Source organism: Octopus bimaculoides, chromosome 23 (genome assembly GCF_046866305.1).
Source record: "Octopus bimaculoides isolate indiv1 chromosome 23, ASM4686630v1, whole genome shotgun sequence".
In the NCBI taxonomy this organism is placed as follows: domain Eukaryota; kingdom Metazoa; phylum Mollusca; class Cephalopoda; order Octopoda; family Octopodidae; genus Octopus; species Octopus bimaculoides.
Window position 1 is genome coordinate 33386433 of NC_142950.1, and position 27571 is coordinate 33414003.

Below are 27571 nucleotides of genomic sequence, written 5' to 3' on the forward strand. Positions count from 1 at the left end.
ACAGACTGTATTATTTCAGTGGTTATCTACAACTTGCAAATTGCTTCATTTGATGATTAGTATAGCTGTCTGCACATGCTTCAGAGAATAAAAAGTAAAATAATATTTTATACTCTAAAGAATCTTGATCTCCAGATGAAACAATTTCCAAGCTGTATGTAAACCACTGAAATACAGCAAAATAAAAACAGCTACACTCTGCCATTAAATGCAGTGGATACTTTTTCATTTATGATTCGCAGACACTTTAGCTTTGTGAATAAGGATATCTGTATTATTATTATTATTTTTATTATACATGTGTATTTGACAGTGCATTGTTGTATCACTAGCCTCTCTCTCTCTCTCTCTCTCTTCAACAACCTGTTTAAGTATTAACCAGTAGTAGTAGCAGCAGTAGCAACTAATGTCAAAAGAGAAAACGATGATGATAATAATAATAAATAAATAAATAAGTAAATAAATAAATAAGTAAAATATTTCTCAAATAACTACTGATTTCTTTTGACCCAAGTTTCTGACTGTAAGTCTCACCTGAATCAGAACAAAAGGTGTGTTTGTGTACAGCGTTTGTGTGTGTGGGTGTGTTTGTGTGTGTGGGTGTGTTTGTGTGTGTGTGTGTGTGTGTGTGTGTGTGTAGAAGTTGTGTTTATGTGTTGGTGGGTGTGTATCAGAGAAATGTTTTTATTTATTTAATATTAGTATAATTGACCTCAGGCAGTGTGTGTGTGTGTGTGTGTGTGTGTGTAAAAAAATACAGAATCTAGGGAGACTGTATATTTGTATATGTATGCATATGACCCAAACAGCAGACCTACCTACTGTTGTCTATTTATAGGTCATGTGTAAGGTGTTGGTGGAGAGAGAGAGAGAGAGAGAGAGAGAGAGAGTGAGAGTGAGAGAGAGGACAGGATTGAGGTGACAGGAATTTTGGAATGACAGCTTTTGTACAGACAAGACACTCACCTTATACCTACTATTTAATTTCTATTGCATATTTAAGTGCTTAGTTTGTGTACTTTGCCTTTTTTTTCCCTACCCTGCTTGGAGGAAGGAAGTATAAGCCATGTCTCTTTCTTTGCCAGCTAGTTTTGTAAACTAGCAAACTTCAATGGTTACTGGACTTTCACAGAGGCCACTTTTGTCATTTTTATCACCATCCTTGTTTTCAGTAGTATTAATATTAGAGCTTCTACTACTTTTAAGAAGTATTAGTATTGCTACTACTACTACTACTACTAAGTTGTACTTTTTAAATGAAGTTGTTGGTGAAACTATTATAGGAGGATCTCCATCTATTGCTACCAACACTTCAACCACCACTGAGCCAAACTTAAATATTTCAACAGCGCCCTCCCACTGCTAACATCATCCAAACTGTAACCCTTCTGTCTTTCATTTTTTTTTTTTTTTTTTTTTTTTTTGTAATTATTTCTCTCTACCTTACCTTACCTTACCTTACCTTACCTTACCTTACCTTACCTTACCTTACCTTACCTTACCTTACCTTACCCTACCTTACCTTACCTTAACTTTGTCCTGTGCATTCCTCCTCATCCAATGTTGTTTTTTTAAAACACAACAGTATACATAAAAAATATTTTCGAAGTGAATGCTGGATATCAATTATAGCAGGCCCCAATGACCATGGACCATGTAGAAGTGTTTCCTCACAACTATAACAACCTCATTTAGTTTTTGATTTTTTTTTTCACTGTCTTTCTTGCCCCACTGTCATTTTACACACACACACACACACACACACACATATACATATATATTTTTTCTTTCATTCTCCCTACATTATTTCCCTCTTCCTCTTATTATTATCCCTTATGTGGAATATAAACGAGCACTCTTGGTCACGTAGCCTCAATGATTTGCAGGCAAAAAACACTAACTTATGGAATGATTTTATTGATTCGGAGGTATGTCTTTTGTTTTTCTTTTCATTTATTTGTTAAACTATCATCATTATTATTATTATTATTATTATTATTATTATTATTATTATTATTATTATTATTATTATTATTTATTATTTATTATTATTATTATTATTATTATTATTATTGTTTATTATTATTATTTATTATTATTTATTATTATTATTATTTATTATTATTATTATTATTATTATTATTATTATTATTATTATTATTATTATTATTATTCTGAGATAATCATTTACTTTTTATCCTTCGATTGGTGGGAGGTGATCAGGGTGGGGGGGATTCAATAAAATAAACATTAGTTGATTTAAATTACTGCATCCCTATACCCGCAAAGATGGATGGGCCTTGTACCTATGTTGTTCTTGTTGTTGTTGTTCCAGAAGCTGAATTTTTATTGTATGCTTTCATTGCACATCATAGTGCATCCAGCTCTTGTGCATTGGCAATGTGCAGTGTTTTGTTTTGTTTTGGTTTTGTGTTTTGTATTGCATCGAGTGTAATCCTCAATAATGTGTGCAATGCCTGGTGGTGTTATTCATTATTCATTTATTTTTCCTGTATATTTGTAATCCCTGGGAGCTTTAGTTATGACAACATGATTTGGCTCTTTACATTGTGAGTTCAAATCCTGCCCGGATCAATTTCCCCCTTTCATCCTGCTGTGGTTGTTAAAATAAAGTATACCAGTCAAATACTAGGGTCAATGATATTGTCTTCCCCACACACCTCAAAATTCTTGGCTTCTACCTGAATCACAAACTACTACTACTACTACTACTACTACTACTACTACTACTACTACTACTACAGTGGATTGGTAAAAACCTTGGTTTAAATGCTTTATGATATTTACTCCAGTTCTGTACATTGTGAGTTCAATTCCTGTCAATGATGACTCTGCTTTTTCATCCTCCTGGGTTGCTGAAATACTGTGGTTAGTCCATATTACTCCAGTTTCCTGGTTTCTATCATCATCATAATTGTTTAACGTCCGCTTTTGGACGATTTGACTGAGGACTGGTGAAACCGGATGGCTACACCACGCTCCAATCTGATTTGACAGAGTTTCTACAGCTGGATGCCCTTCCTAACACCAACCACTCTGAGAGTGTAGTGGGTGCTTTTATGTGCCACTCGCACGAAGGCCAGTCAGGCGGTACTGGCAACGGCCACGCTCAAATGGTGTATTTTATGTGCCACCCGCACAAGAGCCAGTCCAGGGGCACTGGCAACGATCTCGCTCGAAAGTCCATTACATATGCCACAGGCACAAGTGCCAGAAAGGCGACAGGACACCAGTCTATTACAGGATTGCTCACTTTTTTACCAGATGAGTGGACTGGAACAATGTGAAATGAAGTGTTTTGCTCAAGAACACAACACACTGCCTGATGCATGAATTGAAACCACAATTTTATGATCATGAGTCCAATACCCCAACCTCTAAGCCATGCACTTCCCCATCAAGTTCTGTGGTCAATATGATTGAATAACTTCTTGCCCCCAAATTTGTGACTTTGTGTTTTTGTGAGCAACAATTATTATTTAAATCCTACTGAGGTCAGCTTCCTCATTGACCCTGCCAGAAATTTTGATAAAATAAGTAGGTATCAGCCAAGTATTGTGAGGATGGGGCTACAGGATCACTGGGTCCTGTCCCTCCTCCACCTCTAAAACTTAGTGTGAGACACTGTTGTTATGTAGTCTAGATTAACTCTGATCAAGATGGATTGATGATGAAAATGCGCTCCAGTCTGGACTGTTCTGTCTTTTATGAAGTTCCTAAAACTACACCCTCTGTTTATTTTTCATCTTTTACTTGTTTCGTTTATTGGACTGCAGCTATCTTGGAGCACTGACAGGAGGGCTTTAGTTGAACAGATTGACCTCAGTTTTTTTTTTAAAGCCTGGTGCTTATTCTATCAGTTTCTTTTGCCAAGCTGCTAAGTCACAGGGATGGTTGTCACACACATACACGTACACACACAATAGGCTTCCTTCAGTTTCTTATTTCATTATTGCCCACAAGGGGCTACACACAGAGAGGACAAACAAGGACAGACAAAGGGATTAAGTCGATTACATCGACCCCAGTGCGTAACTGGTACTTAATTTATCGACCTGAAAAGGATGAAAGCAAAGTCAACCTCGGCCGAACTTGAACTCAGAACGTAAAGACAGGCGAAATACCGCTAAGCATTTCGCCCGGCGTGCTAACATTTCTGCCAGCTCGCCACCTTTCTGGCATGCTTGAGGACTGCTATTTCTTGCATGTCAAATGAAAACCTGTGTACAGGTTTCATTAGGAGGTAAAGAGAGTAAAGATCAAAAAGGAAGTATTTTTGCAAGTAAAAATGTTTATTACAAATAAATGTCACTCTTGTGTAGCATACCTGTCATTCCAGGCCTGTGTTATCAGAGCAGCAGGAGTCGCGGATCCAATGATTAGAAAAGGCTTTGGAGTAGAAAATGCTGCAAAAGCATTTGCTAACTGAAACAAAAAAAGTACTTGATCAGTTTAATTCAAAACTTTAACAATCTACCTGCCTTAAAAAAAAAAAAATTAAAGAACTCATTAGATAGTATAATTATAGATACACACACATTCATATATATATATATATATATATATATATATATATATATGCACACATATACAGGGATATTTCACAGTACGAGTTTAATTTGCTCCATGACCGAGTTCATCTTACAATTTACTTGTTTTACAAATCAATTTTCCCTATTGAAGTTAACTAAAATATAATTAATCCATTCCAGCCTCTAAAAGCCACTCAAAATAATTTTTTACGCGTTTTAAAACAGAAAAGGTGTAGTTTACAAGTAAAATGGCAATTATAAAGAAAGAGAATGCAAAAGAAATATGTAAACTGGTTTTATTAACTGAATTACCGTAAAGATGGGATGTGTTATGTGCTCATGCTGTGAATTTCTGCTCATACTTCAAGACAAAAATTCGCACGAGTCTTGGCTTGTACAGCAAATTACTCGTACAATGGTGTACTCGTACAATGGTGTACTCGTACTGTGAGGTTCTACTGTATATATATATATATATATATATATATATATATATATATATATATATATATATATATATATATATATATATGCATATGTATATATATGTATATATATGTATATATATATATATATATATATATATATATATATATATATATATATATATATATATGCATATGTATATATATGTATATATATTTCAATTTAATGCACAACCAAAAGAGCTACTAATAGTTTCATGCTTTCATGATACTTGAACAGGCATATTTATAAAATATGCCATGTATCTCCACTGAGGCCTGTTCGAGTATCTTAAAAGCACGAAACTATTAGTAGCTCTTTCAGTAGTGTATTAAATTGATATTTATCTCTCACTAGATGGAGTAACCTCTATTAGATCTCTAAACTGTATGTATATATATATCCCTGTAACTGCTAAGTTACAGGGATATAAACACATCAACACTGGTTGTGAAGCAGTAGTAGTAGACAAACACAATGACACATACACATATACACAACAGGCTTCATTCAATTTCTGTTTACCAAATACACTCACAAGGCCTTAGTCATCCCAGGGCTATAGGAGAAGACACTTGCCCAAGGTGCCATGCAGTGGGACTAAACCCTGAACCATGTGGTTGGGACGCAAACTTCTTACCACACAACTATGTCTGAGTCTATATTCCAATATTTTTCAAAAACCTTTTTACTTGTTTGAATGTGTTGTCTCAGAATGTCATGAAATAGAAATTATAACTACATTTTTATATCTTCAACATGGAACTTTTAAAAGCCTGCATGGTGTGTGTGTCTGGAAAGAGAGAGAGAGAGAGAGAGAGAGTGGGACATGGATGTTAATTGTAAGCAAAATGTTATATTTTCCATATTTAAATTTATCAATTTATTAACAGAATATGAAATGACGACAAAACAAAAACCAAAGAAATATCACAAAATGCAAATGCAAATTACAAAAGAAAAAAAAGCAAGTTGATATAATTTCACTTTCAAAGATCAAATATTAATTGCCATAATTAACATTTTAGCAATTCACTGCTCTTCATTTCCTCATTCCCACCTCCTTAGGAAGCTTTCAAACATTTTTACTGCATGGCACCCTTTTCTCTCTCATTAAAATCATTTTCTCTTTCTACCCCTTCTTGTCTCTCTCTCTCTCTCTCTCCCTCTCTCAACTAGTTTATTTTTCCTTTGTGGTTTACCCCCCCCCCCAATTCTCCCTTATATTCTCCTCTCCCTCCCCTCATTTCCTTCTTTTCTTTTTTTTTTTCTTACTACTGAAATGTGCTCTAAATACAATCTTCTGTTCAACTGTCAAAATACTTTCCTATTGAATTACAATTGACAGAACAGCTCTCTCTACCTGTTTGCTGGGCCCCAGAAATTCAAATTCCTTATTATTATTGTTGTTATTATCAGTATTATTATTAAAAAAGAAAACTACCACTACCACCCCCACCACCACTACCGCCACCAATCCCTGCCACCAGTACCACCAATCCCCACTACCACAACCAATCCCCACTGCTACCACTCCTTTTGTTGTAAGTTGTGGCTATTGTTATCAGTATACTGTGTGTATACAGAAATACTCATGTTTGTTCATGGAATAAAACAGAGGACATAGTACAGACATATTTTACCTGTACTTTTTTTTGTCATGCTAAAAGAAGAAAAAGAAAAAAACTAGAACAAATAGAAAAAACCTTGGAATCTTTTCTCTATAAACATTTTTGTCTTGCTATATACACCTTCTCTTCCCCATACTTGAATATTGAAGATTTATACATCTAGCAAGTTTGCTCAGAGTTACAAGTTACTTCATTATATCTCTATATTTCTGCACAAGCACACACACACACACACACATGCACACATTTTGTGAAGTGAGTGAGTGTGTGTGTGTGTGTGTGTGTGTGTGTGTGAGTGTGTGTGCACACAGATATTTTTGTTGGGAGTATATCTGTCTAGCTATATCTAATATATATATATATATATATATATATATATATATATAATACACATATATATATATATATATATATAATACACATATATGATATATATATATACATGCATATAAGATATATATATATATATATATATATATATATATATATATATATGTATATATATTTATACATACATATAAGGTATATACATGCAAACATACATGTAAGATATATATTATCACACACATACACACATGTATATGCATGTGTATGCAGTTCCTGTATCTATGCACATATATACACACATGCATGTATGTATATACATGCCTTCATTCATACTTATTTTTCTATTCATACATACACATAATAATGTTAGTGATAATTTAAGTGTAGCAATATAGATTTGAAATAGGAATGTAATTTGTCTACAGAAGAATGAATCCATAAAAATTCCATATTTCCTTATTTTCTTGTAATTCTTCATATTTCAATTTATACCAAAAAAAAAAAAAAAAAAAGGTTTTATGAAATTGCTGGCTATTATTTTACAGCGTGAAAAGACTCCATTATCAAAACATGGTAAATGCTAGAAATGAATTTAGCCTTATATGATATTTTTAAAAAATGTTAAAAGTTATCTATATATATATGAATATTTACTGCAGTCACATCTGCAGGCAGAGCTTTGTGGTTAAGAAATTTCCTATGCAACCACTTGATTCCCAGCTCTCCATTTCATAACACTTTGGGCTTGTGCCTTCTGTTATAGTGTTTGGATGATGAATATCTTTGTAGTGAGATTTGGTATGCAGGAATGGTACAGAAAGAAGCCAGTCATATATGACATAACCGTTTAGCATGCGTTTTCCATGTTGGCATAGGTTGGACGATTTGACAGGAACCAATGAGCTAGAGGGCTGCACAAAAATCCAGTATCTACTTTGGCATAGTTCTTACAGCTGGATGTTCTTCCTAATGCCAAATACTTCACAGAGTGCCTGTAAAATGTGTGTGTTTTTCTCTCTCTCACACACACATATCAGGGCAATTATTTTGCCTCTATATAACTTTTCTTTCTTTACCAAAGTGTTGAACAAGTTTTAAAAATTTAACCTTTAGCATTCAGATAACTTTATCCAATGTTATGCTTAATATTAAGCATGTATTATCTTGTGGCTTCTAGATTTCAAATGATGTGATTGTTAACTTTTAGAATGACATTGAAAAGAAGATGTGAGAAACCAGGTCTGGCTGGTTTGAACTTAAAACACAGAATATTTGGGCTGAATATAGCCAGTTTAAGTACTAAAGGGTTAAAATTAAAAACCAGCTTAATTTATATCAAACATGGCAATTTCTCTGCTCCTCCCACTGAACTTGTGAATGTTGTTTTCCAACTGATTTGTTAATTGTAAGTTACTAAATCAAAGACAGAATTTAATTATTTTAGCTCACATATATATATATATATATATATATATATATATATATATATATATATATATATATATATATATATATATATATATATATATATATAACTGCATATTGGTTGAAGAGATAAAAGTTTCACTTTGGTTGAAATTGTTTTCACAGTATTTTGTTAATCTTGGAATTTCACTAGAACTGTGTCTGTCTCAGTAAATTAATGAATCGTAAATATCAGTGATTCTGCAACGGTTTAAGGAGTCGGGGAGAGGAAATGAGAAGTTCTTGAGGGTAATTCTAATTGTTTGAAGAAATTACTTCAGACTCCCACATGTTTCAAACATATTTCTTCATTGATGACTAAATGTCGTAGTTAATATTGCTTAGTTTCAGATTGGCCTTGAATTAGCAGACCCATGATCAAAGGCGTTCTAACTATGACCATCTCTCCTCTCTAAAAAAAACAGCTTCTCTCAGACTACACTATCCAATATGTCCTCTTCTATTCTTTTTTTTTTTGCAAAGGATCTTGGGCACTGTCCCATCTATTTCTGATTTAACCATTAAAAACAAAATATTCTAAGAACTGTTAACATTTTACATAGAATGTAAAACAAGTAGAATATTTGAGCTGGATATGGTCTATTTAAATGCTACAGGGTTAAAGAGATTTTTAAGGCTTACAACAAGACCCATTATAACAGTAGGACCCAGTGCTAATAGTAGAGTCAAATTTGATATAGATCTTATAATTTTTTACTGAGCCTTTGAGTTTCACCAGAAAGCACCAGTCATAGCTAATTTTATAAATATATATATATATATATATATAACTGTTTTGAGTTCTGTATAAATGCTTATACATTAAATGTTATCAATAACTTGATTATTACTCATGCAAATGGCATCTTTCAGTTATTTATTCTGTAAACAATTCTAGTTAACTATGCCAACCATCAAACATTGTATGTACATGTGTTTAGTCATTCTTGTCACAGCTTCAACAAGTCTTGTGAAGTCTGTTTCACAGATGGGTTCCTTGCTGAAATAATTTTAAATACTATGAGTCATTGACTTATAAATATTGGTTTTTCTTCAACATGTAATCATTTCTAATTAACTATATAATGTTCTCTGCATGAAATATGTTAACAAGATCTCTGACAGACCTTGAGTCATTTTTACACCCCATGGGAAAAGTCTCAACAAATGAACATGAGTCCTTTGGAATTTTTAGTCAACTCATTTTTTGAATACCTTTCTTGGGATTTTTGCAATTCCTAAGAATGCTGTTGCCGCTAATAGTTGTGTTTTGAATATCAATCCGAGTCTTCTCCACACCATGATTTCATTTCTTTCGTGATAATACCAAGAGTACCCACTACCACTATCATTGGCACAATTTCAACTTTTTTTTTCTTTCTTCTGGTGAACAAAGCATGCAATGATGTCATGACATCTTTTGTATTCTCTTTGTGCAAGTTTGCCACATTCACCTATGGCTAGTTTTTCATCACAAACATCAGGACAGTTCAACATTGTTTTCAACATAATATTTTCACACAGTTTGTTCTAAATTCTTGTTTTAATGATACACAGACTAGAAGTTCAGAACTAACTGATTCTCATACCTACTTCCATGTTCCTTGCTTATCCTCACCGCTGCTGCTGTCATCATCGTCATTATTCAGAATAATTATCTTAAGGGACTTCATTTGTAAGACTGTCTTTCCATCTCTGTCTTTAACCACTTCTTTCACTACTTGGGCAAACCCCTCTAAATGGTTCCTCTTGTCTCCCTTTGCATTTCATCTCTTAACCTGGTTGACTTTAGTGTACTCTCCCCCTTTCTCTGCTTTGCTTGCCTTGGTTATGGGTTATGCAGTTGTTAATTATGGCTTTCTTTTCACAGAGGGCTACAGACTGTAGATTCTGTCAGAAGCCAATCTTTGGTTGGTTCTCTTATCCCAAATTTCTTCAAACATCCTTCCATGCCACTTTCATTTCCAACCATGTCTGCTCCTCAGTGGGGCTGGCAAGATAAACTCATAAGCAAAGCCTTTTTAGGGGACAGGTTAACAGCAACCTATTGAAACCCAGATCATAAGGAGGAAATGAGGTTGGCTGGGACAGGACATACTCTATGGAAACCTGTTTCCAATATTACAAAACAAGTCCTCTGATGGACACCCCAAGGGAAGCACAAGCGTGACAGATCATAAACAACATGGAGAAGGTCCACAGAAACTGAAGTCCTGGCAAGTGGTTATACTTAGGGACAACTACAGTTCATTGCCAAAGATAAGGGCAGATGAGGATCACTTGTTGGCATTCTATGCTGCACATGTAGTCAAAGAAATTAAAAAGAGTTCATTTTATTTATCTATTTTTATTTTCTTGTCCATGTCAATAATAACAGCTACAACTTTCTCCCTCCTTAAAGAAAAGGGAAAAACACATTGGATAAGAACTTAGATAAGTCTGTATGAAAAGCAAGATGATCACAGTTGGAACGTGTTCACTTATATGTCTGCTGGATCAGGGTCTATACCATGTCCTAAACAACTATCAGAACAGATTGCTTATGTTTGCCTATATCGTTTAGATCTATATTGAAGTAGTTCCATAATTTTGAGTTTTATTAAATCTCTTCAACTTCACTTTTGCATTCAGAATTAAGAAACAATTTTCTACAATGAAGAAGTTTCAATTAACTGCAATAGCTCATGGTATCATGAGTTTTCATAATTAATTAACCAAGAGGCAAATATCTCTTTAAATACGCTGACATCTTGTTGTTGTCCAGTTTTTATAACTGGCTGTCCATTACTTAAGTTTTTCTTCCCAGGTTTGAAAAACTTTTGATCATTTCAGCTAATTGAAGGATGCTACTAATTCTCTTAGACTAATATTGATTGACATTGCTAAATGATAAATATTATCTTTTCAAATTTCAAAACAAAACTTCCTAAAGCTATCCACAATAACACTGTCAGAGACAGAGTAATAAAACATTATAATAATTATTACTGGAACCCTGAGTAACTCATAAAGACTGACAGTTTTGCTTTCATGGTGATTGTTTAGCTATTGGTCGGTCTTTATTAAGAAGATCTTTGATTAAAGATTTTCTAGTTGTGACCATCCCATCTTATTTTGGTCAATGTCTATAGGACCACATTATCAATATTCTTTTGATACCGACCTCCTTGAGACTAACCCTGGTTGTAAAATTTTGTCTTACTTTATGTCCCAGTATAATATAATAATGGCTAAGTTATCTTGCTAAGTTATTCATTAATTTCAAAATTAATTGAAACAAAGGAGATATGTTTTGACAGAAAGAAATACAGTCACAAATGGGTAAAGATGGCATGGTTGAGGTGGATATTTTGACTGTTATTTCTAGCAGACAAGTTTTGGAACCACATTGAAGCTCTCTTGTGTTCTGATGTTGTAGAAGATAATGATTGCTACAAAATCTCATTTTTATAAGTAGTAATGAGTGTATGTATTAAATACATAAAATTTTAATTTATACCAAGATATTGATATATTTAGAATGCTTGTAAAATCATCATAGCCCATTTTAAGATCTGCCTAGTTCTTTCCTTCATAAGCATTTAAGACCAAATTCCCATGAGAACTTTTCTATGCTAATGACAAGATTCTCCTGTCAGAATTGGTTGAAGAATTTGCTGTCCATGTTCAAGCCAAACAAATGACAAACATAACACAAAAAACAAACTAAACACCATAATAAAACAAATTGATGCAATACACACTAACAGGATGAGTCTGTACTCCTCCATCCTCTCAGTAATGATAATGATGGCTTCAAATTTTGGTATCAAACCAGTAGTTTTAAGGGGAGGGTTTGGTTGGTTACAGGGACCCCAATAATTTAGGTCAAGTATGGGTTATGTGCTGTTCGACCTTGACAAGATTTGAACTCAGGACATAAAGACAGATAGGAATTGAAGTGAAAGAATCCTGTTTCTCTACCCAGTAAGCCTGCAACTTGTTCTGGAAGGTATGGGGTGGGAGTACAAAGGATGTGTGTCCCAGGATCCTGAAGCAGGTCCAAGAAGGAACTGCCTTTAAGGATTAGGAATTGTCTAATGTAATTTTCTCTATTTAAGAAGTCGTGTTATAATTTGAGTGTGATTTGGCTGTTATATGTAGCAGTCCAAGAGACAACTTAAAGGCTCCTTGTTGATTTGTAGTGTAACAGGTTGTTGTTGCTGCTGTTGTTCTTTAGCTCCAGGCCAGCTACACTTATGGTCAGAAGTGTTTCGGTCATGTCCATCCATTTCCTTTTTTCTTACTTTATTTAATGTGTCATTTCTTTTTTAAGAGAATATGATTTGAGGAAGATTTTTGTGTCTGTTTTTAAAGTGTGGGTGACTTGAAGGAAATTTTGGCTTTTATTTTAAGCATGTATGTGTGCTTTGAGGGAGGCTTAGTTTCTATTTTAAGTGTGTGTGATTTGCAAAAGATTTGGCCTCTATTTCTAACTGGTCAAGTAACTACATAGAAATTCCTGGTTTAACATACAATGCAAATAGATAACTAGTTGATACATGCATTGTGAAGAAATGTCACAGGTTATTAAAGTAAAGTAGTTGCAGTAAAGAAAGATCTGATAGAAAATGGTTAGATTTAAGAATGTTTTGGCTTTGTAGACTGGCACAAAATGATAGGCATAGAGAGATGTGATATTTAATAATATATATAACTTATGCTGGATGAGAAAATGGGTGTCAAAAATACATTAAATTTTGGCATAAGTAATAGTCATTGGGAAAGACAAGAGTCAATTCTTAATTTATTCTCATGATTGCATGTGTGTAGCTGTCTATGGGTGTATCTACCCATGTGTTTGTATGTGCTTCCAGTCTTTAGTTCCTTAGTTTGCTTTAGTAATCCTAGCTAAGGCCATGCTGGAGCATTGTCTGCAGTCGGAACAGATCATACATTGGAGAGGAAAAGTACAAGAAAGAAATCAAAGCACATAATCAAAAGTGAATGTTGCTGTTATTGTTGTTTTACTCCTGGTCAGCCTTGCTTAATTAAACTGACCTATGACCTAAGGCATTGCATATCAAGGAATATGTTTATCATTAGGTTTGGCACAGTTGAACTAACCTGTGATTGAAGGTATACGTCAGACTACATTATTCTACATGTTCCTTTTTATTTAAAATGATAAGATGTGATTTAAGAGAGATTTAGCTGCTATTTATTATGAATCAAGTAACGGTGTTGAAGCTCTCCATTTTAGCTCATAGTGAAACACATTGCTGTCATCCAGCCTTTGTTGAGTAGGCCTTTGATCAAAAGCCTTCCTGCCATGTGTATCTTATCCTTTTTCTTTTTTTCTATCTTTACACAGTATCTAGGACTACATTATCCAATGTGTCTTTAAGTATAATTTAAAATGAAAGCCATAGCTAGAAAGAAAAATTTTACACATGCACAGAGTCTGAATAAATTTGGTTGGTCTTTGAAGAATCTGCTTTTAAAGAACCTTTCGTTTATGTTCCAATTAACAGCTTAAACCCTTTTGATACCAACTCACTTGAGAACATCTTTAATTCTGTGATATAAAACCATCTGTTTCTAAAGTGTTCATATCTGAATTAAAACATTCCATAATGATTTTGTAAGATCTTTTTGTTAAGTTACGTTCCAAACATCCTCTTCATAAAGGAAAAGTTGGTTATTTTATTAAATCTTTGCAAATTCTCGATTATTTTGAAAATTAATTGCAACATATATTGCTAGAGTAGTTCATTAGAAATTTGGTCACAAAATGGGTTAATACTAAGGTGTAGTTTTCAAAAAAACAAAAAAAATCTTATAGAATATCCTGTTACCAGGATACATTGATAGACGCCATAGTAGGAATTTGCTTGTTTTCCTACGGTCCTTAAGAGTAATGTTTGTTGTTTCACAGACCCGACAGTCCACTATGTCAGTCCTTTTCTATGAGAGTTCTATGCCAGTGGTGAACATATGAGAAACAAATTTCAGTCAGAACAGGGAACCAGATAACTTATTCTACAAGGCCTGAAATTTTTGGGGAGGGGACCAGTCGATTAGATCAATCCCAGTATGTAACTGGTACTTAATTTATCAACCCCGAAAGGATGAAAGGCAAAGTTGCCTTTCCACACTTACTATAATATAAAAGAATAAAAATAAAAATTGAACCTAGTAGTGCAAGATAACTAATTAATCACTTGTTAATATACTGCCTTGCAGATATAGGATCCTATGTGGTCTCTCAGCCTGCAGGAAATAGCTGGCTAAGAGACCTCATCTCTCTTCAATCTCAGGACTATCTTAAATAAAGGAATAACCATACTGTTGTAGATACTCCCTTTTAAAAGATAAGAGATGGTCATAACTGGAATGCCTTTGGCCATAGCTGTCTGTCTGCTGAAGCAGAATTGACCTGGGATTATATAACATCAAACAAAATCAATCATGTGGTTCCTGTTTAGAGCTAGCAGGGCATACACATGTACATTAAGTGTTACATGCATCTTAGCCATTTTAAAACGTGGTGCCAGTAATAAGAGATGAACTACCGACCTTCCAGCTTCATACATTCAACTATTTGCGATCTGTTAAGATGAACACAACTCTGATTATCACAAGTTTCTCTTGTAATTCTTTCCACTCCAGTACTATTTCAGAAAACCAGTCATCTTTATAACTGTTGTTGTTATTATTATTATTATCATTATTATTATTATTATTATTATCATTATTCCCTTGAATGCACCCTCCCCATTTCTGTCTTTTTTTATATAAACCATGTAACAAGGAACCGTTTATCTTATTTCATTTGTTTGATTTACTATATTCGAATGTGATATCATTCTTATCTTGGTTGCAGCTAGGTGACTCTCTCTCAACTCATCATATATGACTATTTGTTTAGAATACATATTATAGAATTTATCAGACTTATATTTATGATAAATACAGAGGAATTGTTTTGGTAACTTGATAATATATTATTTCAGATTTTGTAATGTAATTCTATCTTTCACAGTTGCAACATTAAATTCTTCTCCAAGAAGAAGAAAATCAATGACTGCAATGCCTTCTCTGTCTGTCTGTCTCTGTCTCTCTCTAATAACTGGGATTCACAGTTTGGATTTAGGCAGCGAGGTTTATGATTAAATGATTTATAATTACAATATGTAGTTTTATCTATATTAATTCAGAGTTCAAACTACACTTGCTTGTTCTTCCTTCTTGTCCACCCAACCCACCCACCCTGCACTGTGCATCTCGTGTCGTTAAAAAAGTATCAGTTTTACAATTAGTGTTTTGTAATTAATCTGTGAGATAATGTTAAGTTATGCTGTAGAGTTTGGGACTAAATACTTTCTATTATTTTGTTTTTACCTTTCTTGATTGTGAGATCAAAATCACACTGATATTAGTTTTATTCTATTATTTATAAATTGGTTAAAGCAGTGAACATGCTGAATCATAAGTGCATAGAACAAAATGCTTAGTGCTGCCTCTTCCAGCTTTATATCCTGAGTTCAAATTTTGCTTTGCTTTCATCCGTTTGGGACCAATAAAATAAGTACCAGTCAAGTATTTAGGTCAATGTAATCAACTGCCCCTTCCCTCAAAATTTCAGGCCTTTTGTTTATATTAGAAATGAGAAAAGGTTATTTATGAAGTGATTGCTAAATGAGCAGAGATCATACAGGGTTGAGAGAACCTCTTTTCTCTGTGTGAGGACAGGACAACTTCTCTAGTGTTTGTGCTTTAATAAAATGCACCCAGTACACTCTGTAAATGATTGGTGTTAGGAATGGTATCTTGTTCTAGAAACCACACCAAAAGAAGTGGAATGTATGAATGAACAAGACATGGTCTTCCATCATATCTAGGAAAAGAGTAACTCCAAATAAGAACAGACTCTGACTTAACAATCCATGCTAGCATGGAAAGTGGATGGGTTCTCCATTCAGTATCAGTAAGATAAAAATTAGTACTAGAGTTAAGATATTGTATCTTGTCAAGATAATTCACATATCCAAGATATTAAATTAGGCATGAGAGTTTGGAATCAAAATTCTTTACAACATTTATTAACAGTTCAAAAGTAGAATAAGTTAGTTTACTATAAGGAATAAGAAAAGTTTAACATTTTGATGTTTTCATCATATCATCATCATCATCATTGTCATAACTTTTATGTCCTTCCCATGCTTGCATGAGTCGGACACAGCCTTTCTAACACAGTATGTTGTGTTTCTTTGTTGTCTCCTTTGCAAGGTTCAACATTGTGAAATTAATTTTCACCATTTCTACCTATATTTTCCTTGTTCTTCCTTTTCAATGGCTTCCTTCCTCCTGGATCTCCTTTGCACATTTTTCACGCATCTTTTATCATCCGTATGCATTATATGCTCTCACCAATGCAGCCATTTCTCTTACACACAACATTTAATTCCCCTTAAACCCAGTTTTTCTCTCAGTTCATTTCTACCACACTGCATCTCAGTGTGATGCAGCACTGCGCTTCATACACCAGCTATGTACAACTTACTCTTCACTTAATGACAGAATTCCCTTGTTGCCGACAGAGGTATTAGCTCTCTGAAGTTTTATTCCTCTCTGTTCTGGCTACTATGCTTTCAAAGCACCCTCTTCCATGATTAGCACACACTTCCACAAATTAAAAGGTTCCCATAGTAAAAGGAACTACCAAAAACTTCTATGGAGCTATCCAGGCATTGAAAAGAAGTCATTTTACTAGTGCTCCGACTGTTAACTACCCATTACCAGTTTGTTACCTCTCTGTTCTAAATGCTGATGTTTGGAATATAATTTAAGAAACAGTTCTTATACAAAATCATGTGGTAGTCTTTTAAATTTAATTATAAACGTTTTAAACTGAACAGTTTTGTATCATAGAACCAGAGGCTGTCTCGTGTGAGTTAGCATCAAAGCATTTAGATGACAGGGTGCAATATGTGGAAAATGTAGTGACTACTCATGTGGATTGAGCATTCTCTCTCCTTAGCTCAGTGATATCAACTCAGTGGATTTTGGTGATAATAAAAAAACAAAAAAAATTCTGTCTTCAAAAAAAGATTCAATTATGGTTCTTTCTGTACAAAGAACTTATTTGATTGATTAAGAATACTTCATTTTTTTTTTTTTACCTCTTCTAAAATATATTTTCTTGAATAGAAAGCAATTAAACCTTATATTCACATCTGCTATTTATCATTCACTCTAAACTTTGTGTTTCAATTTGTATGACAATTTCTCATGTATAGAAATGTTACTATTTGCTTTCATCTGCTTTCATCACTTTGTGTAATATAAATTTCTGAAGCATTAAAACTATCTTTTAATAAATCATGTAATTTTGCAAGGATTATAACTGTAATTTAATTATAATGCAAGGAAAAATGTATGCGAGGTTGGGATGGAGAGAAGAATGAATGAATTGGATTAAAATTCCTCTGATAAAAACCTATATGTCTTCAATTAAGTTACAATTTAAAAGACAGTTCTGTAGACTATCTGGCAGCGGTGTTACTGTGCATTCAATAGTGCAGCATTTGCTAGCAATGCATTTTGTGATTACTTCCCTGCAGCTATTTATGTATGCATGGAGGATGTCATCTCAGCTTAACTCAAACACTTTTACTTTATACATGTCTGATTTCAATTTCTAAAATGAAGATTTAACCTTGTAACCATTTTGGTTTCACATTACCTAAGTCTTCAGAAAGCTTTTCCAATGATAGATATATATGCAGATAATTTATTCTCGCAAATCTTATAATCTTCAGATTTCAGACAAGACAAAAGAGAAACAAAAAAGAAAAAAACGTCAGAATGTAAGCTATAAGATTGTGTGAGTATGAATGAGTGCAGGGTTAGAATGTATGTATGAACGTAATTTAATGCTTTCACTATTGAGTAGAATCAAACTGTTAATGTGTCAATGAAAGAAGCATTTCTATTAACCCCTTTTGACCCCAACCCACTTGAGACTTCCTTCTTCTAGTTTTATGATAAAGAACCCATCCCTTTTATTTAAATTAAACATTTCCATTATAATTTTATGTAAGGACCTTAATGTTATCTTCCAAACATTGGGTAATGAAAAAGTTAATTATCTTCCTAAATCCCTCTTAATTCTTCATTAGATTTTTAGATTAATTAAAACTTAGAATTTTGTGAGAAATATGACGAACCACGAAAGTAGTTCACTGTTCTAAATGTGAAGTTTCGAGCCTTTTCTGAGGGATCCTCAGAAAGATTTGAGCTCAGAATACTGGGAGTAGGTAAGGCTATCTGATACCTTAACAACTCTGCCGTTGTTACTCTGTTTGCTCACATGGAAGTGGCAGTTCAAGTTATAGGAACATTAGAGAAATTAATGTTTTTACTACACCAGGCCGAAAAGTCTCACTATCACTACACTAGTTACATTGCCTGAAATATAGATAGAAATGGTCATGGCTAGAAGGCCTTTGGTCATGTGCCTGCCCATTCTGATCTCACCTGGGTTGAAACAACAGCAACACATCTGCACTCATACACTGTACAACAATGGTTGTGTGGTAGGAAGTTTGCTTCCCAACCACATGGCTCTGGGTTCAGTTCCACTGCATGGCACCTTGGGCAAGTGTCTTGTGAGTGGATTTGGTAGATGGAAACTGAAAGAAGCCTATCATGTATATATATATATATATATATATATATATATATATATATATATATATATATATATATATACCCACATATCTAGTGTGTGTGTGTGCATGTGCATATTGGAACCTGATGCAGCTCCCCAGCTTACCAGTTTTCAGTCAAACCGTCCAACCCATACCAGCATGGAAAATGGATATTAAATGTTGATGATGATATATATATATATAGAGAGAGAGAGTGAGAATGTGATACCATTGTTGTAGATTTAAAACCATTATGTCTGTTGCTTTTTCTGTAGTCAATACCGAAGCTTGAATTACTTAATTTGTTTCATAAGATTTCAAAGAACTACATTTTTACTTTCATTTGATTTTCAAAAATTAGAGTTAATTTTGCCCAATATTAATTAACAAAGAACAAGAAAATGTTACTTACCAATAACAATAATAATGATGATGATGATGATGATAATAATGATTTCTTTTATTAATTATGATAACAACACAGCCATCTCTTGATGTTTCTATGATTGATGTTTTTGTTTAGTCCTCAGTCATTCTTGTCTGACTAGACTTATGAATAAAGTGTTCAAGTTTTAATCATCCAGTTTTAAAAACATAATGGTATCTCTGATTATATTATCTCAGATATACACTTCTTCAAATTTTCAATATAGCATGCACATGGTTTTGAGGTAGACTCCACTGCTATTTCTAGCTGAATGTTTATATTTCAAAATGGTTGGTGAAATAGCAAAACAATTGTGTGTGACTAAATACTTTACAGTCATCATCATCATCACTTAGTGTCTACTTTTCTATGCCTTCATGGGTTGGATGGAGTTTATTGAGGCAGATTTTCTACAGTTTGGTGCCTTTCCTGTCACCAACCTTTACCTGTTTCCGAACAAAGCAATATTTCCCCATGGCCAGACCTGTTTGTGCAGAATATTGGAAATGACTGACATTCATTAGCACACGCATGCATGTAAGTGTGTGTGTGTGTGTGTGTGTGTTTCCTTGTCTTGACTTCACGTGGTTGTTGTAAATGAACGCATGCATGGTTCTTTTTGTTTCCATCTACCAAATTAATTCATCTTTGGCCAGCTCAGAGCTATGGTAGGAGACACTTGCCCAAGGTGTCATGCAGTAGGACTGAGCCTGGAACTATGTGGTTGGGAAGCAAACTTGATGATCACACAGCCACACCTGTGCCTAGTATTCATAAAACATCCAGTCTCTGAGGAATCCAGAATTAGGTCTTTGTTAACATGTCAGTCAGGAGGATGAATTAGGAACACAAACAAGACAAGGGGAAAAGAACAATAAAAGTAACAAAATTAATGCATTACAGTATTTTCTGGTATATAAGTTGACATAGGATATATAGTGTAAACATTCAAACACCTTCACTATCTTCGCAATTCCTGCTGCATTTCACGTTTAATTTTTGGCTCTCTAAAGTTGTCTTGATGTATAAGTTGACCTACCTTTTTTTTAGCTGTAAATTTTTGGACTAAAAAATTTGACTTGTACGCTGAAAAATACAGTATGTTGTGAAGGAAAAACTATCGATCTTTTGGGCAATTTGTCCTTTGTCAAGATAGATAAGGAGAGAAGAAGAAGAAAAAATTTGTCAGAGAAACAAAACACGTGTGTTATCTCTCTCTGTCTCTGTTTCTCATTTTTTGTCTTTATCTCTCACTCCTCCTCTCTCCGTCTTTCTCTGCCCCCTCCCCCCTCTCTCTTTCTGCACCTCATAAGAGCCATCTTTATCATTCATCTCTTCCACATTGATGAAAAATCAAAAGCAGACATGTATGAAAGTCAAATCAGTTAGCACAAGAGAAAACTGAGGTCAAATCACTCTTCTCTCACTCTTCCCCCACCTCTTCCTCCCACTATTTCCGTACAAATTTGTCATTTGGTGCCAATGTTAGAAATTAATACTCTACATATAATCAGAATATAATACATGTGTATAATACCGATATCTAACATTGGCATTTGGCCACAAAGTTGTTGAGGAGGCAATGTAAAGGGATAAGACCAAAATTCTGTAAGGCATTTAATCTGGCAGTTTACCATGCCTATTGTTCCACTATTCTTAGATGTGTGTTTTAATAATAATAATAACAACAACAACTAGAATTCTTTCTTTCTCACTCTTTCTGTGTGTGTATGTGTGTGTGTACATACCCAAGGTGCACAGAGGTGTCCTCAGTAGTGCAATGGAGGCATGCAATAAAAATCAGACTACATAATAATAATAATAATAATAATAATAATAATAATAATGAAAATAGCAGACATACCTATATGGCTGTCTTACAAAATGTCTCATTATAGTGCTATATTGTTTAATTCTTATGAGAATGATAATGGCACTCCACAAAATGAAGTCAGCAGGGCAACCTCTACACGACCCCTTGATTTGCTAGAAATAGCAACTGTATCTATACTGCTGTATTATTAAATATTAATATACCCGCTATTGAAAAATATATGAGCGCGTGATTTTCCTGACTTACGAATTCTTAGATGACTATCATCACTATCATTTTAACATCCACTTTTCTGTGCACTCATGGGTCAAACAAAGTTTATTGAGGCAGATTTTCTATAGCTGGATGCTCTTCCTGTTGCCAACCGTCACCTGTTTCTAAGCAAGGTAATATTTCCACATGGCCAGACATGTTTTTCTAAAATATTGGAAATGCTGTTAAGCATTTTGCCTGGCATGTAATGATTCTGCCAGCTCATCACCTTGATGAAGACGATGATGATGATGTAGAGGAGGACGGCGACAACGACAATCCTCTTTTACTAAAGACACAATGTCTGAAATTAGGTGGGAGGGGACTAGCCAATTACTTCGACCCCAGAATTTCACTGGTGCTTAATTTATCGGCCCCAAAAGGATGAAAGGCAAAGTTGACTTCTGCAGGATTTGAACTCAGAACATAAAGTCGAACGAAATACCACCAAAACAGAATTGACTTAGGAAAACAAAATACTCTTGAAGATGAAATCCCAACATGCCCACCACAATTGAAAATGAATCTAAAACCAAGATCAAGTAACTGTTACTGAATATTTCCTTTTCCATGTGTATTTCTGGGCAGTTTCTTCAAGTTGAAATTTTTCATCATTATGTTGTTTGTTGTTGTTGTTGTTGTTGTTGTTGTTATTGTCTTCTTTTATCATGGGACACTCCTCCACCTCGAACCCCCCATCCTCCACACACATTAACCTGCTGGATTTTGTGAGTTTTCAAAATTTGCTCTGACAGATTTGTCTTCTCAGTGAAGAAGTTCCTCTCAAATTACAAGGTGGTTTGTTGGTTTGTTGGTGATGGTGGTGGTGGTGGTGGGAGTGGTGATAGCAGTTGCGGCGGTAGTAGCAGCGCCGGCAGGAGTTTTCACAACCTTGATCTTCGCCTGGCATGTGTCAGTGTTTTGAGAATTAAGTATTGTGCTGTTTGGTAAATGAAACTAATTCTCATGGACCTGCAAATTTAAAGAAAGATGTTGTTGACAGTGAAATATCAGGATGACAGTGCAGCTCAAAAGAATTAGTATCAAACATAGCAACAAATAAGAAAGAAAGAAAGACAATATTTTTTTTAAAGGTTGTTTATCATTCTTTTCTGTGTACGTATGTACATGTGTATTTGAGTGTGTGTGCATGTGTATTTGTATCTGTGTGTCTGTGTGTGAATGTGTATTTGTGTCTGTGTGTGCATGTGTATTTGTATATGTGTATCAATGTGTATTTGTATATGTGTATCTGTGTGTGCATGTGTATTTGTATATGTGTATCTGTGTGTGAATGTGTATTTGTATATGTGTGTCTGTGTGTGCATGTGTATTTGTATCTGTGTGTGAATGTGTATTTGTATATGTGTGTCTGTGTGTGAATGTGTATTTGTATATGTGTATCTGTGTGTGTTTGCATTATTCCTGAGGTTATTGAATAGTGTCTCCTTCACTTATCCTTATAATTCTCTTCCAAGGAAATTGGAAAAGAAAGAAATTTCATGTTTTGTATTATTATTCAAACATTTAGATGCTACACAGACTACATTGTTTAGTTACAGCCTAATTTACACTGGTCCAGACTACACTGGTAGTGGAGGCATGTAGCTTAGTGGTTAGGTTTGTAGTTTCGATTCCCGGACTGGGTAGCAAAACGCTTCGTTTCACATTACTTCAGTCCACTCAGCTGGCAAAGATTAGTAATCCTGTGACGGACCAGTACTCCTGTCCAGCAGAGAATATACATACCTCAGAAACTGGGAAAAAGCTTTATCTTTTTTGTTCTTGCTTGTTTGTTTTTCTGTTTTGTTTTTAGACTACACTACTTAATTTGCGGCTATACTAAAATACACTTGCCTTAGGTGCCACACAGTGGGACTGGAGCCAAGGCCACATGGCTGGGAAGAAAGGTTCTAAACTATGCAGCCACACCTGGCACAGATTAAAATTAAATAGTGATTATGTATTTTGACCATACGTATATAGCCTCACATGCATGTCTGATAAAATACACAGTATATTCTATTTAATGCCTATATTTCATTGCAAAAACAAATAATGAAACAAGATTTCTATTTATAGTATGCCATTTCATTTTTCGTGGAACGGGATTGTAGTGCTATCTTTAAAGGTTAGAAAATGTTTGCTTGTAGTGTGTTAGTTTCAAAGAAAGTAGAAATAATTTTTGCCAACTACAACAACAAAATTTCGTAAAATGCAATTTCAAGGATGTAATATAGTTGAGTAGATAGATTTTAATATTTGATTTGATTTCTAGGTCAAAGTGGATTTGGACATTCATGAAGCTGTTCTGATGACTCTACATTTACTATTTCAATCTATGGAGTTTTTAGGGGTTTTTTGGGGGGTTTTTTTTTCTTTTGATCTGATTTTAATGCATTTTTGGAATCAATTAGGAAAAAGCAAAAGTGATTCTGCGCTTCCTCTTGTTTATATATTTGATATTAATCACTTGATTAAACAAAATAAAACAAAGTTAAATAAGAAAATACATGATGGCTGTGTGGTTAAGTTTGCTTTGCGGCAAAAGGTTTTCGTGTTCAATCCCAGTTTGCATTATGAGTCACTTGGATGAGTAACTTCTACAGTAACCTTGGGTTAACTAAATGCTTTGTGAATGTAAATGGAGAGATGTAAACCTTGCGGAAGCCCATAGCACATATACATGTGTATGACTGTATGTATCTTTTGCCTTTTGCTTGCTTCAATCATTGGAGTGCAGCCATGCTTTAAAGGGTACTGCTTTAAAGGGTTTTAGTTGAATGAATTGATCTCCGGTACTTACTATTTCTTTAAGCCTGATACTGGGATGTAAACAAACTAATGCCAGTTGTCAAGCAGTAGCAGGGTACAAACACAAACAAAAAATACACACATATTGATAAGTAGTAATGATATTGATATTCCTTGTTGCCATTATGACTGGTCACTCTATGCTTTCAACAAACCCCTGAAATGGAAAAAAAATCCCCTACTTCAAAAACAGGAAAACGTTAGCAACAGGAAGAGCATCCAACCATAAAAATCCTACCTCAAATAACTCCAATATTAGCATGGAGAAAATGGACGTTAAACAAATGTAAAGAGGGAATTAAAGATAAACCTCCAGACAGACCACAGACCTTCCAGTGTTGGTTTACAATATTCTCGCCCCTTATAAGGGACTGCCTATGTTTGCTGTTCAGTGAATTATCACTTCTTGATTGCTCTGTCTTTTCCAAATAGAGCATTCCCATTGAAGCCTTGCTCACATCAAATGTTGTTACTAAATCACATTGTTGACATTACCAGCTTGAAAAATGGTGAAATAAATTTGATATTCCATCCTGGGAACCTAGATATCTAAATTTTACGCGTTTCTTTCATTTTTGTCTCTTAGTAGTAGTAGTAGTAATGCGTGAGTATATATGTGTGTGTGTGTGTGTGTGTGTGTGTGTATATATATATATATATATATATTTATACATGTGTATATCTATCTATTTCTCTATTTATTTATCTATCTATCTATCTATCTATCTATCTATCTATATATATATATAAATATATATATGTGTGTGTGTGTGTGTGTGTGTGTATATACGTATAAATATTTATACGTATATATTTCTGTATATATGTATATACATATATATATACACACACACATGCTTTTATACATACACATGTCCATAGCGTTTCACTTGGATAAACATTAATGACAAACTTTCATGCACAGACAGTTGCTACTCTGCCTGCAAAAAAAAACCTTCCTCAGTCTTATACATACATGCACAGACGCATAGTTAATGTTAACTGACTGAGACCCGAAACATATTTGCATGCATATATGCATCTGCTTGTTCCCATGTACACGCATGCACACATGACAGATTTCTGTGCAGTTACCATCTACCAGATTTCACACTACTCAAGGCTATGATAGCCGACAACATGCTCTCCAAATGCCATGCATTGGGAATCAAACTCGGAAACCTTGTAGTTGCAAGGCAAACTTCCTAAGCCTAATAACCAATGCCTGCGTATCCTCCCCCGGCGCTACTCCTTTATGTGCCAAATGTATTTATGATTTCCCTAGTCACTTCACTCAGTGATGTGAACAATAATGTAGTTCTCAACTTATTTGTTTATCAAGAAGATGGATTACTTAACTTGAAATGAATTACCCTTTTGTGAAACAATGACATGTCATTGATCTAGTCATGATGATAGATTAGGAAGAGGGAAAAATAGTCATTTAATTTCCTGAATATTTGTTTTCTATTCTATAGACACAATGCACACACACACACATATACACATGCGTGCACACACATGCAGAAGTACAGAGATAGAAACACATATATATATGAGATGCAGGAGCTTCAATGTGGTCGTTTTTATCTACTAGAAATAGCAGCGAAATTTCCCTCAAATTATGCTCTGCCAACTTGAAGAAAAAATGAAGGGCACATTGTATTATGAAATGTTTGATAGCCCTGAAAATATGGGATGGTAATGGTTGGAATGCATTTGATTATAGGATTGCTCACTTAAGAATGACCTGGGGCTAAGTCCAAACTACAATATCAACACACATTAACATGGCAGGCTGGCAGAATGGTTAGCATGTCGGGCAAAATGCTTAGCAGCATTTCATCCATCTTTACATTTTGAGTTCAAATTCCACCGAGTTTGACTTTGCCTTTCATCCTTTTGGGATCGATAAAGTAAGTATTAGTTGAGTACCCCCTCTGCCAAAATTGCTGGCATTGTGCCAAAATTTGAAATCAATATCAACACACACACACACACACACACACACACACACACACACACACACACACACACACACATTCTTGGCTGTTTCTAAAGTTTAACTCTTTAGTGACCATATTTTAAATTTTAAAATTATCAAGAATTATTAGACTTCTAACAACGGTTAATTTATAAAGGTAACGGTTAAAATATTTACCTGTAGAAGTCAGTTTTTTCTTATGCAATAACCGAATTTCTGTTCGAGATCTGAATTTGATTTAAATTTGAATATGTTGACAGAGGCTGTTTCAGACAGATAGGGAGAGACATAGCAGCTTAATCTCCCTCAAATTACTCTACAACCTTAAAAAGAAGTGGGGAAGGGGGACATATTGGACAATTTTAGTTCTGTATATATAAAAAAATAATGTAGTTCTCAACAAGAAGAATAATGGTCATAACCAAGAATACCTTTAATCATAGGTTTGTTTAAATGAGGAAGACCAGGGGTTAAATGACAAAAACAACAATAACACTCAAACAAGCTTATATTTGATTGCTTGATTTGCTGTAAATGTCAGTCAAATCCTCCCCTAATCAAACTCTACTCTTTTAAGAAATAAGAGAGACTGGACAGTGTAGCCCCTGATATCTTTTTTTTTTTTTTATTTTTTACTTGTTTCAGTCATAGGACTGTGGATTATTGCCTTGAAGGGTTTAGTTGGAAAAATTGACCCCTAGTACTTACTTTCAAGTCTGATATTTTTTCTATCAGTATCTTTTGCTGAACCACTAAGTTATTGAGATGTAAAGAAATCAACACTGGTTGTCAAGAATTGTGGCAGACAAACATAGACAGACACGCACACACATACACAATGGGCTTCCACACAGTTTCTATCTACCGAATTCACTCACAAAACATTAGTTAGCCTAGGGTTATGGTAGAAAACACTGGCCAAAGGTGCTGCACAGTGGGACTGAACCTGAAGCCGTGTGGTTGCGAAGCAAGCTTCTTAACCAAAACACAACCATGCTTGCACCTGTAACGTACAAAGGGGCTGGGAAGATTATAGTCATGGCCAAGATGCAGCTAACCTGGAATAAACAAGAATAACTACAACAACAACAGATTCATAAAATCACCCACCTGTAATTACCACAGA

The 27571-nt window shown here is 34.4% G+C and overlaps 1 protein-coding gene across 30 annotated transcripts in view; it reads left to right on the forward strand.

Moving 5' to 3' along the window:
• LOC106883544 (tight junction protein 1) overlaps nucleotides 1-27571 on the forward strand; it is a 589197-nt gene that overhangs the window by 387480 nt on the left and 174146 nt on the right. For 3 of the 30 annotated variants that reach the window (XM_089340330.1, XM_089340341.1, XM_089340348.1), the window contains exon 1: nucleotides 777-1928. The exons of 25 other annotated variants lie outside the window; for them this stretch is intronic. In XM_089340330.1, the coding sequence (XP_089196456.1) occupies nucleotides 1836-1928 (93 nt within the window). In that variant the 5' untranslated portion in view covers nucleotides 777-1835. Of the gene's footprint in view, nucleotides 1-776; nucleotides 1929-5911; nucleotides 5986-27571 lie in introns of those variants that run through there. 2 more of the 30 variants (XM_089340334.1, XM_089340342.1) reach the window with 1 other exon arrangement.